This window comes from Cupressus sempervirens, chromosome 3 (genome assembly GCF_028749045.1).
Source record: "Cupressus sempervirens isolate cs-2001-9-10 chromosome 3, ASM2874904v1, whole genome shotgun sequence".
NCBI classification, from domain to species: domain Eukaryota; kingdom Viridiplantae; phylum Streptophyta; class Pinopsida; order Cupressales; family Cupressaceae; genus Cupressus; species Cupressus sempervirens.
Genome location: NC_143120.1, coordinates 293,076,363 through 293,090,389, shown reverse-complemented (window position 1 = coordinate 293,090,389; position 14,027 = coordinate 293,076,363). Strand labels below are relative to the sequence as shown.

Sequence of the window (14,027 nt, the reverse complement as noted above, 5' to 3'; positions counted from 1 at the left end):
TTTCTTCCAAAATTCGATTTGGTCCTTTGGCAAGCTATGATTTTCCATTTAGAATTCTCAGCCAGTGATATTTTTCATCTCCATACCCATTGAATGATTTTGAAATGAGTTTATATTATAGTGGCCAAATTTCCACTTTCCTCAGGTCATAAGTTACAGTATAGGGAAATGCAGATTATATTCACATACTCAAGCTATTACTGAACATATGTCCATACTAAGTCAACCATTCATGAACTTTGGGTTTGAGCTTAAGCCTGATTATTGTCTGGACAAATCAAACTAAGCCAGATTCTAAGGCTTACCTTTCTCCTTTTCAAAAGCAAAGTTTCCTCTTCTACCCATCTTAGTGAAAACTTCCTTTGAATTTTCAAGTTACTGCTGATCTCAGATTGACAAGTATATTCATTCATCTGCAAAATTATTTTCTCTGTTTCATATTCAAATTAAAGTTTATCATTGCTAACTGCATATTTAAACTGGGGTAAATAATGCATCTGGTATTCCACTTGGTTTTAAAGCCCATTGAACTCGAGTATTAATGTATGTCTAATCATGCAATCATCAATAAGGAGTGTGGATTCAATCAATATTCTGGAGTAGATAATCACTGCAATGCTCGAGTAGCTTTGATATTCACATGTATGGATTGACAAGATTCTCCAACAAGGCTGCGTAAGCTCTCATGTCAATGTCTTGTAGCAATCAAAAATATCAGAGTCTTGATCTAGATTATTGTACTCTCTTTTTCTTCAAATTATAAATGAAGCAGTCCATATTTGTATTGCACTTAGAAAGCGTGCCTTTTCAAAAACTTAATCTTACCTTTCATTTAATCTTTAATTCTTTTATTATTTTAATCATAACTTTTAGTTAATATTTTAATAGCACCGAACAGTGAGTATTCTTTATTAGTTTCATTTTCCCTTAATATCATCAACCCCATCATATTTGATCATTCGTTGCTCTTTGACAAACTAAATTGATCATTGTCGTTTGGCTTATCGTTCAACACATATTGCTTTCCTTGAGAATCGGTCACCATTAGTCAACTTGTCATGTTGACCTATCATTTATTTTGAAGAAGTAATGCCATTTATTACAAGTGCTTCTGCAGTAATAAATTATTGTTGCCTTTAATCAACTCAATGTCTTTGACTACTGCTACTGTATCTTCTTTGTCCAGATCATTTCTGAAAAGATTTATGTATCACTTAAATTCTGAGAAGCTTTAATAGTGTTTTGATGCTTCTACCCAATTACTCCTTCGATGCCTGCAACCATTTCTATGTTGTTTTCCACATCTGTTCATCCCTGCACGCCTGTCAGTCCTTGCCAGCAGGATCGGAATATGGTTGGAAGACTGCCACAAGTCTTGTCAAGGTAAGTGAACTTGCTCTATTATAATTTTAAATCGAATTTTCATACGATGTCATTTGTGACCAATCTCAATAAAAAATCTGAGAGTGCTATGTGCAGAAGGTCACTTGAAAGATACAGTAAACATTATTCTTACCACAAACAATCCTCTTGTACACACTTCTACGTATATCCATCTTTTGCAGTAAAGACCCTTGTATGAGTCTGGCGTACTCGATAAGTTTTAAGAATAAATTTTGCAGGATACTCAGATTTCTCAAAAACAACCTTTAATATCTGAGTGTGCAAGCATGGATATGTATCATGTTGGAAGTGCTCCGTTTCTCAAGCCGTACAATTGTTGATAATAGATGTGTTACACTTTTGTTTGGATAATGATACGCCCCTTTAAAATATCGTTTCTTATATCTCCCATACGATCAGTCTTTAACAGTTGATCGAGGGAGAGGTCATATATTCCTCGCTTTACCAATCGACCTCTCTTGACAAACAATGGCTATCATATTCTGGTCAAGGAATTCAACATCAGTCACACTTGCTGGAGTGAAGATTTTGTATAGGATTATTTTCAGTGATTGACGGAGAGAATTCATTCCCGAAAAGATATGGACCTTTATTTTCATGTACAGAATCGTCCTTGCAAACAGAATTGAAATCTGCACGCTCCTTGGTGATAGGGTATACAGCAACTAAAAATCTCTAAATTATATTTTGAACCAGTTTCAATAGAAGTTACGGCACAAACTATAGTGCTATTTTCTTTGCTATCATCCAATATAAACAAGGATATAAATATGCGCTATGCTTTGTTTGTCATGGCCCGTGGTTGTGAGTGACATTCTATATTATATTTGCAGTTTGGCTCTAATACCATGTTAAGGGACAAGATGCAAATGTAATAACACTATCATATTTCTATGTGTTCCAAGTGCAGATCCAAATGCATAAATATACGAGTAGAAGAGACATGTCTCTGTGTTAATCAATATTCATATGGTAAGTTAATAACCATTATGTTTAACCACTAACCATTGGAGATTAACTCTAGATCAATTCAATCCGACTGAAGCTACAACATTAACACATATATCATATTTGAATATATGCATACATCCATATACATGTATGTACAGGTACGAATGTTATGTAAGTACCATGGGTACCATTATACTATAACATGTCCGCCATTCCATTTCTTAAAGGTAACAAGTTGTTCTTAGTTCAATTCATGCTCAAGTGGATACCTTTATTATTTTATTAAACCCGGTTAGCTCATGGTGATCACTTGATATAGTCTTGCTTGCCTAGTCTGTTATCCCTTAGCCATCATGGTTTAGGACTCATACTTGTTAGCTCAATGGCAAGTTGGTGCCCTCATGCCCAATTCCCTCTCTGGCATTGCTTCCCCCCTTCATCACATTCTTGCAAGAAAAGAATTTACCATGGTAATAACATATTTCCAAATTATTTAATGAAATCAAAATTTATCATAACAATAACCTTGTTGATAACCATTTCCAAATATAACGATTAACCAATATAACTAATTCCCATGAAATCATAACGAATAACTAACACTTCATTTTCAAATGAAACCGTAATCAAACCAACCAACTCAAATCGCTTGAAGTCTTAACGGCTATATAGAATATTTATAATTAAGCAAAATAGGGGTATGTAACACAATGAGGATAAGACATCGCTGACACTGGAGTATGGTAGGCATCTCAGAATAAAGGAGCACACATATGGCAGAAACTGCAAGTGATTAGTTTATAGAAGTTCGGAAAGGACTTATAATAATAAGAGGCAAAGGTTAATTGTGCTATTGCAAAAATGCAAAGCAAATTTGCAGTGATGAGAAGTAAAGTGAGGGTGAGAAAAAAGTATTCATCTATATTGTGATTAAAATTGTTCACATGGTGTGAGGGATTCCTGTTAGCGTGAGTAGAATGGAGCCTGTATGGGTAGCACTGTACAGAAGTGGGTCCTTTCTTAGACCACAATAATCATTCAGAAATATTTTTGGGAAGTTAATTGTGAAGTTTTTGCCTAGTCCTTTCCTGCTAGCAAATAATAATTTTTCAGCACAAGTTAGAGAACAAGGTTCCTTAGAACAGGGAACATTCAGTAAGGCGCGGGTCTGAAAATAACAAACTGTTAGAATCTGAAAAGATTAATAACCCAGAAAACTAGTGCAAAGAGTAAATATCTAAACTATGAATGCAGATGATACAAAATCAAAATAGCATCATAGAGTTAGTCTCCAAGAGAGTAATGCAAATGCTGGAAGCAAAATAGCATTAAGAGGATGCAAAAACAAGAGATGCAAATACAAGCCAGGTAGCATGCTTATATAGGCTAGGAAGAGGGAGGAGGTGTCAACACCAACCAATGAGGAGCAACCATCTATCGGACTAAAGATAGCAAAGTATCTTCCCAAGATAGCTAATGGATGCTCACATGTAGGAAGGTGACACCTCACAACCATTCACCTAATAAGACATGCTTTATTAACCTAAGCGAGATTATTAAAAAGTGTAGGAAAAACCTAGCAAAAAAGGAAAAATAAAAAACTACACTAACACCCCCCCATAAGCGAAGCTTAGGTGGATGTAGAAATGGGTCCCGGCAAGTCAAGCCTGATGAGGTACCCATGTACATAAGATTTCTCAAAAGAGAGAGAGAAAAGAAAACCCCCACAAAAAAGTCAGGACTTCGAGTGAGAGGAAGAGGTGAGTTCTCTGAATCACTTTCTGCATCAGAAGTAGAGGTAGAAGACTGTTCAGGTGAATCTGACTCATCAGAAGATCTGTCATGTATTCCAAGTGACTCTAATGTCAAGGTAGAAGTTGGAGAAGTGATAGAAAGTGAGCTTGAAGATCCCTCCTCAAACTGAACACTCCTCTCAATGAATAACTCATGTGTAGTAGGGTGGAGCAACCGATAACCCTTCACACCATCAGGATCAAATATGCAAGGTCTGCTTTGCAGATCCAAGGCCTTACGTTTCTCTGTAGGAATGTGGGCCCATGTAGGGGAGCCAAAAACTCGAAAGTGCTTAACTGATGGTTTTCGACCGCTCCAAGCTTCAAAAGGAGTAACTCCCTTCAAGGCTCGGTGAGGAACACGGTTCCGGATATAACAAGCACAATTAATGGCTTCTACCCAATACTGTGGTGCAAGAGATCTAGAGTGAATCATACAGTTTGCCATTTCCTTCAAGGATCTATTCTTCCGTTCTGCAACACCATTTTGCTAAGGATTGTATGGAACTGAATGTTGTAAATCAATCCCCTCTGAAGTGCAAAATCTTTCAAACCGATGGTTGACATACTCACCACCATTGTCTGTGCGCAAAATCTTGATGGCTTTCCCAGATTGCTTTTCTACAAAATTTTTGAAGTCTTGAAAATGATCAAATACCTCTGACTTCTGTTTGAGAAAGTACACCCATGTATATCGAGAAAGGTCATCAATGAATGTGAGGACATATCGGGCCCTGTTGAAAGAAGGATGTTGAAATGGACCAGCCAAATCACTATGAACTAACTCTAGTATCTGTGAAGCTCTCCATGCCTTACTTTTGTCAAACTTTTCCTTAGGATGCTTACTAAGAATGCAACCTTGGCAAACACCTCCTGAGAATTGAACCGAAGGCAACCCTGTGACCATGCTCTGCTGGTTGAGCTGATGCAAATAGCGGAAGTTAAGATGGCCAAACCGCTCATGCCATAATTTACTCACATCATTAGAGTGAGTGAGCAAAACAGATGAAGGAGGATCAGGAACAAAGTGAGAAAACAGATAGAGCCGTGACTGATGATCTGCTCTCCCAACTGCAACTACAGAATCACTATGCAACTCACATATCTCCACTGAATCAGGAGTGAACTCAACCGGCTTGCCTAAACCTGTGTGAGTGATTTGGTATATTGATAGGAGATTAGTTGATAATGAGGGTACACAAAGAACATCATGGAATGTGCCATCCCCCACATCAACAGACCCTCTCCCACACACCTCAATAGGAGTGTCATCACCCATCAAAATAGAAGGCATAGTACATGGCTCCAAGGATGCAAGTTCTTCCTTAGATGAAGCCATGTGGTGCGAAGCACCCGAATCAAGAACCCAAGTGGATGGTGAGGAAGCAACTGCAACAAGAGCTTTGCCCTTTCCTTTCCCCTTGTTGTTTTCTTTTGCCTTGTTAGACTCTTCATTAAAACTTTGTTTGATAGACTCAGGAACACTAATATTATTCTTCTCAAGAATGTATGTCAAGTGATCAATTTGTTTCTTCAAACATTTATGTTCATCATGACCGGGTCTTTTACAATAGGCACATTTAACCTTTTCTTTCTTAGGCTTATCGCCCTTGGAGGATGAGGTATCAATAGTTGCTTTTGAAGCAATTGGTATCTGATCCTTCTTTTCCTCACTATTATTTTGTTTCTCATCCTTACTATTGTTGTTACTACTTTGTCCTTTTTGTTCTTTTGTGCCTTGGTTGGTTCCTAAGACATGTGACTTAGAGGACTTAAGAGTGCCCATCTGGATTAGCTTGTCCTGTTCTCGAGTAAGATTGACAGCAAAATCATCTAGAGATGGCATGGTGAATTGAGTACCAAGTGCACCCTTAGTAGCATAGAAGGTAGAGACAAACACAGAATATTCTGAACTTAGCTTAGAGAGAATACTGAGAATCAGTTGTTCATCTTTCTTTTCAATTCCACATTGTTTTAACTGCAGCCTTAGTGATTTCAATTTGGTGAAGAAATCTTGGATTGTGTTGAAATTGCCTGGACTCAAACTAATTAATTCATTTTCCAACATATGACCCCTCATTGAATCTTGTGTGCCAAATAATGTTTCTAGCTTTGTCCATACTTCATTTGGTGTATCCAAAGACTCAATGTGAAATAGCAAGTCAGGAGAAACAGACAAACACAATGTTCCATATGCCTCATCACATTTGTTAAACCACTTAGGCTTGTCTTCATCTTTAGCAGGTTCAGTTTCAAGTCCCATAGTTATCCTATTTAATCCATCTTTCCTTAAGTGAATTATCATGCGTGATTTCCACTCAAAGTAATTGTATGGAGTTAGGATGGGCATATTTGTTTGATCCATGATGAAGGAATGCAAAGAAATGCTAAAAGGAAGAGAATCCAGCCACGACAATGCCCCCCCCCCCCCTCTTTACTCAATCAAAGAACCCCCCCCAAAGAAATATTATTTGGCACTTTATTTTAGTGCATTTACAACTACCACTAGAAAGAGATACTTAGTGGTCTTGATTTCAATGCATTACAAACCCTCATGAAGAGCATATGCTAAGAGTGAAACTTGGGCACAATAATCAAGGAAACAAATAGCACCACTGCGATCTACTTCAAAAATCATGCACTTTCAAAAAAAGAATCGCCTCGATACGAGGTCGTATGAGAAAGTTATGATCCTCTGAAGTTTCCAAAACGAGAACTGTGCACAGTCACGGCTGAGAATCTGCAATTTCTGAAGAATTCATGCATGAAAATCAAAAACTAACTCCACTAGTGGATAGAGCACAAAAAAATAGCCAAGTTCATAACAAGAATCATCAAAATCGGAGTCCGTATGAGCAAGAACGAGACATTTGAAAACTGCATTCAAATCTGCGGCTGCCAACGGAGAGGGGTATGGCTGTAGCTTTGCATGCTCGATTTTGAAAAATATACAGCTTGCATGCAAAATCTAAAAGATACCCAGATGGTTTTTCGGGGCTGCGAACAAAACCCAAAAAGCGTTTTTCTTGCTGATGAACAGAAGATGTTGTTGTAGTGTAAATCAGACGCCTTTAATAGTAAAAAACAGCTCCAAAAATCAGAAAACGACCCCAGCAACCAAAATATGACATGCAAATGTTGGATCAGCTTCTTAAGTCCATCAATGGCATGTTGGAACCTGCAAAACTGATTGAAAACTCCAAATATGCAAATTGGTTGTCAAATTTGAGATTTAAACCCCAGAGAAAAACTGTTTTTGTCAAAACTTTTCTGATTCTCAGGATCATCCAAAGATGCAAGAGAAGAGCATACTTTGTTTTTCAAAAAACTACAATAAAGTTTATTTGCCCCCCCCGAATCTCTCAAATAAAGAAACTAAAATCTACTCTTGCACATAGAAAAGCTCTGATACCATGTTAGAATCTGAAAAGATTAATAACCCAGAAAACTAGTGCAAAGAGTAAATATCTAAACTATGAATGCAAATGATACAAAATCAAAATAGCATCATAGAGTTAGTCTCCAAGAGAGTAATGCAAATGCTGGAAGCAAAATAGCATTAAGAGGATGCAAAAACAAGAGATGCAAATACAAGCCAGGTAGCATGCTTATATAGGCTAGGAAGAGGGAGGAGGTGTCAACACCAACCAATGAGGAGCAACCGTCTATCGGACTAAAGATAGCAAAGTATCTTCCCAAGATAGCTAATGGATGCTCACATGTAGGAAGGTGACACCTCACAACCATTCACCTAATAAGACATGCTTTATTAACCTAAGCGAGATTATTAAAAAGTGTAGGAAAAACCTAGCAAAAAAAGAAAAATAAAAAACTACACTAACACAAACAGCATCTCGGGATGCCTACATCTGAAACAAACAAATGAGGGTTAAACAAGGAAAGCAAGGACTCTGCAAATTTTAATCTGAATCTCAGAACTATTCAAATTCAATTGAACATAAAAATACATTGTCAGAGAGACCTAACAGCAAACAATGCATTGAACGTAAAGAAACAAAGGTGCATGCAGATGAGCTTCAGACTTGTTCAGACTTCAGAGTATGCTACCTCTACATAATCCACATACGTGAACTAAGCTCGATTTCATAGCATGTATGCTTTAATTAAAGAGTCCCAAGAAAAAGACAAAAAAATATGAGAAGACAATGACTACAAATGGTGGGTATAGGCTTAGTGCATATATAAGAAATTATTTAAGAGTTTTTAAAGACTGAGAGGCACTATGCATATCCCATAATATTTCATCAAACTATTGCACAGAATCATTGAGAGATTGTGAAACATTGTGCCTATTTGAAAAATATTTCATTGCACATGCCACAGACAATATAACAAAGGAAAAACAATTGCCAATTGCACCATGGATAAAGAAAAAAGGAATGAATCAACAAACGGGTGACAAATGGGAAGAGGTGGTGGCAAAAATTGACTAGAAGGAATAGATACAGGGTGTGTGAACATTGGACCTTGCTTAAACACATACTCGGCATATGTGTCAGCTAGTTATCCATGCACACCAAGAGGATGGGATAGCTACAGCCTACAACAGAAGCTCATCTGGATGTATTCAGCTTGTGGATCTAAAAATTGAGGCAAAGTCAGAGCTTGTTAGTTTGGGTGATTGTTAGCCCCTTTGTGAAAAACAGCCACATGTTAGTTAATACGAATGCTAACAGAAGTTATTCTAAAGGGCCTTACATTGGTATGCACTTAAATGAGTTCAATATTCGAATTATTCAGCATTCCAAAATAAGACTGAAGCACAAAGTCAATCAAGCAAGAGTGCTCACCCATCAGATCTTTTCAAAGTTGAGCTGGGAAATACCTCAGTCAATCTATCTCTGTAGCCTTTGGGCCATCCAAAACAGATGCAGCAGTCAATGTTCCATCTAATTTTCAATCAAAATAGCAAGTCAAAGCTCAAACAGACTGTCTAAAGTTGACAGCAGCAGTTCTGACCCATTATATCAGTCAAAGACAAAAGCCAATGCTAGTTGACATCAATACCGCTAGTCAATGAGGGTAAAAATGTAACTAGTCAAAATCTCTGATCAAAAATATTCAGCACCTCTCCATTCTGTCTCTTCTTCCCTTTGCCTCATTTCATGTTCAGTAAGTATTAAAATTCACATGTTATGTCCAAAATGGTCTATTGACACCTTAAACAAAAAGAGAAAAACAAACTGGGGGTTAATTTTTTCCATCATCTTGAACACATAGGAAAGTTCTTGATTGAACAAATGTCAACTCAGCCACTATTCACACTGAGAATCCTCTGACTTTCTTTGTCCTCAAAGTATATGAATACTTCAAGTAGCAAGAATACTATGATCCCATTGCCAAGGTTGGGAACAAAACAAATTATTGTTTGTCTTTATAGTTGATTTTTAATTGAGGAATATGTAAGCCAATTAAATATAGATAATGAATTAAGTATACACACTCACAGTGAAGCTGTCACATTCATAAATGTGCAAGTATGTAACAGGTTGCGACCATCGAGCTACCATAGGTGAATGCCAATTTCTTTGAATATTTTGCCCAAAAAATCCATAACCACGATCTTGATCTAGTGCATCATCATTAAGCCCAACATCAATAGGTTTGAAGGTATCTGCAATAAAAAAATGCATTTATCAAAGTCTTATCATGAGAGCTTACAAAAAATTGGGCATGCAATTGAAAAATGCCTAGAGAATAGACAAATCACTTCCGGATTCATCATTATCAGATAAATAGTATTCTTCTGCTAAAGCTTTATGAACACAAAACAAATAAGAACAAAAATGCGTTTTTGACCAAGCCATCATAAAGGACAACTCCTTTTAATGAGTAGGAATACGAGAAAGAATCACAATATTTAAAGTGAGACAAATGTGTTATATGAATTATGAAACAAAGTTATGGTAGATCAAAACTTAAACAAAACAAACTAATTTTACAATTTCATTAAAAGAATTGAAGAAAGTGTATCTGTAATTTATCAGGATGTTCTTGTGACAATGTGCCTAACAGGTCTTGTACAAAATTCACTAGTGCTGTATTAATTATGCTTCCTACACCTACAAAACAGCTCCATACAACTGAGAATTCAAGATGAAGACATGAGAAATGAAGTACACACAAAAGAACAATTGAAATTATCGCATAGCATTTCCACAGGACACCAATTTCAGTCTGGATAAACCATATTCTAAAAAACTCTAGCAATTGAAAGATGTCCATATCACTCAGAAGTATCGCATATACTCCATGAGCTTGAAACATCCATGCTCTTCACCAAACTGCCAGCAACACATGCAGCAGAGAACAATAGAACTTCTCCCTAGCCTCTGCACTTCATTAAAGTTTGACTCGATTAACTTTAGAGGTTGGTTGGCCTTCTGAATTCAAGTATTCCACACAAGCATCAGTTTCAATTTGTTTCATCAATCTTAGCATGACAAATGAACAATTGTACCATATATACCCTGTTGGTCTGATTTTGGAAGCTAATGGTCATTCCAATTGAGATCACCCACCAAGAAAAAAATTCATGAATACTTCCCATCAATATCCATGCTGAAAATGACTGACTGTTTATTTGGTCATAAGTGGCATGCTTGCTTTTCAGCTGACCTTACTGAACCTCTCCTAGCTATCCTAGTATGTTTCCACAGGAGCAGACACATTTAGTTCATATTAGCCCCATTGTCTCACATCCAACCTATCTTGGATCTTTTGGGTCAAAAATGAATTGATCCATTTTGGATGGCTATTAGTCGTACAAAACCTTTGCCTTCAAAGCTTATTTTTTCCTATTCTTGAGAAAGAATGATAATATATCTGATTTGCAGAAATAACCTTCTTCGCTTGACTTCCAGCATACCAGAAACAAGCATTAATAAGGAAATTCACAGACATCTTTGATCGAGCAATATTGATTCTGCCTCTCAAAAATTGCATCTCTTCCCATGTTAAGGACATCCACGTATCATTTTTGCATCAAGGTGTTTTGGACTCACACTTGACCAACCACTTTTGATTCAGATCCAAATTAAACGCACTCAATTACATCTACACATAGCTGCATACACCAATTGCATGCATATAATGCTATGATGGAAAATTAGAAATATATAGAAACATAATCAATCAAAAACATAATTGAAGGCCAAACTAATGTTAAGAAGAGTAAATTTCACTCCTCCGAACACAAGATGCATGCTGGAACTAGTATGACAATGTAGTAGTAGCTATTTGAGAAGACCCGACTCCAATAATAAAACCCAAAAAAGAATATTTCCGAATATTTCTCTCCAATCTGTTCTTATATGCTTCTTACCCAAAAGTCATGTAATTCCAAATATATACTATGTTGAATTTTAGAACCGCTGCAAATGTAACAGCACTGCCTATACGGTATGTGTGTTTGAACTTGAAGTGCAGCGATTTCTCTTATATATAATGAATATAAACCATGAAGATACATGCCCCTTCAAGAGACATGTCTATTCGTTAATTAAATAATTAATAATAATGATTTTAATTTTATATATATATAAACTTATATATAATTTTATCTCGTATATAATTATATATATTATTAGGTTTAACCGAAAGAAGCTACCAAACATCAACACTCCTTCTTAGCTAGGGAGGATAAACACATGAACATCTACTAAATGTACTTACAAGAATATCTTTGATCCGAAGATATTCAACATTTTGATATTACATTTTATATCATGAGTATTAGCCTCCAGAATATCAACATATGATATTCACCAAATACTTAAAATATTCACAAAGTATGTACAAACGCATTCTTAGTAATGATTACCATACGAATAGCCATGGTATGTTTAAGGAACTTAATCCACCATCTAATTGTGATCTGTTTAGACGTAATAAGATATTTATCACAATAGAAGGCCGTGATCTATTTAAGGAACTTAATCCACCATGCAAGTAATCTTCTATTGTAATCTACTTAAATATCATAAGATGTCCATCACAATAGAAGGCCATGGTCTATTTAGGGAACTTAATCCACCATGCAAGTTTACAATCTATTATGATCTGTTTCAGGCATCATATAATGTCCATCACAATAGAAGGTTAAGTTATTGAAAGATTGTCACCTTCCAATTACTTTTACAAGTACAAGTGGTAATCATTTGGAAATCATTGCTTCCTCATGATCTACACAAGGGGTAGGCCCATCAAAATCATGTAGTCACACACATGGATTTTCAAACTCCCTCTAAATATCAATCTTTTGAGCTCCTCATCAATGGTTGTTTATGATTATCAATCACCCTTTTCTTGTAAGAAAATTCTCGAAGAGAAAGGAAAAGATCAAGGCAAATAATTCTTATAGTATGTACAAAAATACAAATAAGAGATTTACTATATTAGGAATGCAATACTTGGAAATTGTACTCAAAAGAGAATACTTATCTCATGTAGTCAAAGGATAATGCCCTCCGGATGACTTCCTTATTCGTTACTAATTATTTTCCTTATTTAGAATTATATTTCATATTTCATTCTATTCAATAAAATATTAATAACTCACAGAGCATAGTGATGAAAATGGAATTTTAGATCATCATTGGGAGCATCTACAATTGGAAGCGTGGCCATTGAGGTACCTCCCCTCTGGTGGAAGGTCCCTCGTTAGTACATTTCATTAATTGCTTGGTTTTTTTCCCTTTTATGGGATCATAAGTTAAGCAAAATGGAGATACCAAAGACAAGAAAGGGAGGGTCGAAGCCAACAGAACGACACTCAAGGATGTTGTTGAAGGTGTTCCATCTATCCCAGATGGCGCTTGATTCTTCAAGCAACATCAACCAGGACCAGTTCAACCACAGGAAGAGGGAGGTAAGGTTCCTACTACCAGCCCTTTTGTTATCATACCGAATGCACAAATGTCCATAGCAATAGAGACTGAAAACAATAGGCTAAACGATACAACTATTTTCTTGGTAGCCCAAGATCTAAATTCCATCCCTTCAAGAAAGTTTTTGAATGATTGGGTTAATGTTTGGAACAAAAAAATTGGATTCCACATCTCATTGCTTTGACTGGTTCAAAAAGGCCTATTTACCATTTTCTTTGAAAACCCTAACCATCAGAAAGAAGTGGTAAGAAGGCAATATAGAGAATTGCCTCTACCATCTTTCGAGCAATAGCATGGTCTCTTGAGGCCACTCTTGATGAAGTAGTTGCACTGTCATTCCCTAGATGGATTACAAGGTGATATGCCCCCTTTTTTGTGGAATTTCATCCCTCAAGCCCTTTCCCCCATCGGGTTTGTTATTAGAGTGGATCATACAGTTAATCTGCTCACTCACTCTAATGCAAGGGTTTTAGTTGCTATTAATCTGAGTATTGAAATCCCTCTATTTGAAATAGAAGGTTGCCAATTTGCATGCCCTATTACCTTCCTTGGTGGGCTTAATGTATGTTTCCTGTGCAAAAAGGAGGGGCATTGTAAGGAAATATTGCCTTATCATCAAACCTAAAAATGGTCCTACTCCTAGCAAGAAAGCCCATGCCTCACAACACTCGGTTAACCCTAAGAGTTTTCCTCTAATCTCTAATAGGCAGCTTCAGGTAGAGCTGGATGCCTTGCAAGAAAAATTTGAACATAACAATATTAATAAGGAAGAATTGAATTCTTTCAAACACCCGATAATTAGTGGGTTGCCGGACTTAAATACAATTTCCTTGGTCTTGAGCCGCAAGGCAACAAACCGAAGCATAGAGTCCTTAATGCACAGCAGCTTGCCCTCCAAAAAATCAGAAGAATTTCAGCAGCTGCTAAAAGCAGACTGAAATCCATTGTCTACGGTAGCATCGATATTGGA

The 14,027-nt window shown here is 36.6% G+C and overlaps 1 protein-coding gene across 2 annotated transcripts in view; it reads right to left on the bottom strand.

The window, feature by feature from the left end:
- Positions 1-14,027, bottom strand: part of LOC149566117 (plant cysteine oxidase 3-like) — a 113,414-nt gene that overhangs the window by 49,299 nt on the left and 50,088 nt on the right. For both annotated transcript variants that reach the window (XM_089819547.1, XM_089819548.1), the window contains exon 2: positions 9,617-9,783. In XM_089819547.1, the coding sequence (XP_089675673.1) occupies positions 9,617-9,783 (167 nt within the window). The remainder of the gene's footprint in view (positions 1-9,616; positions 9,784-14,027) is intronic.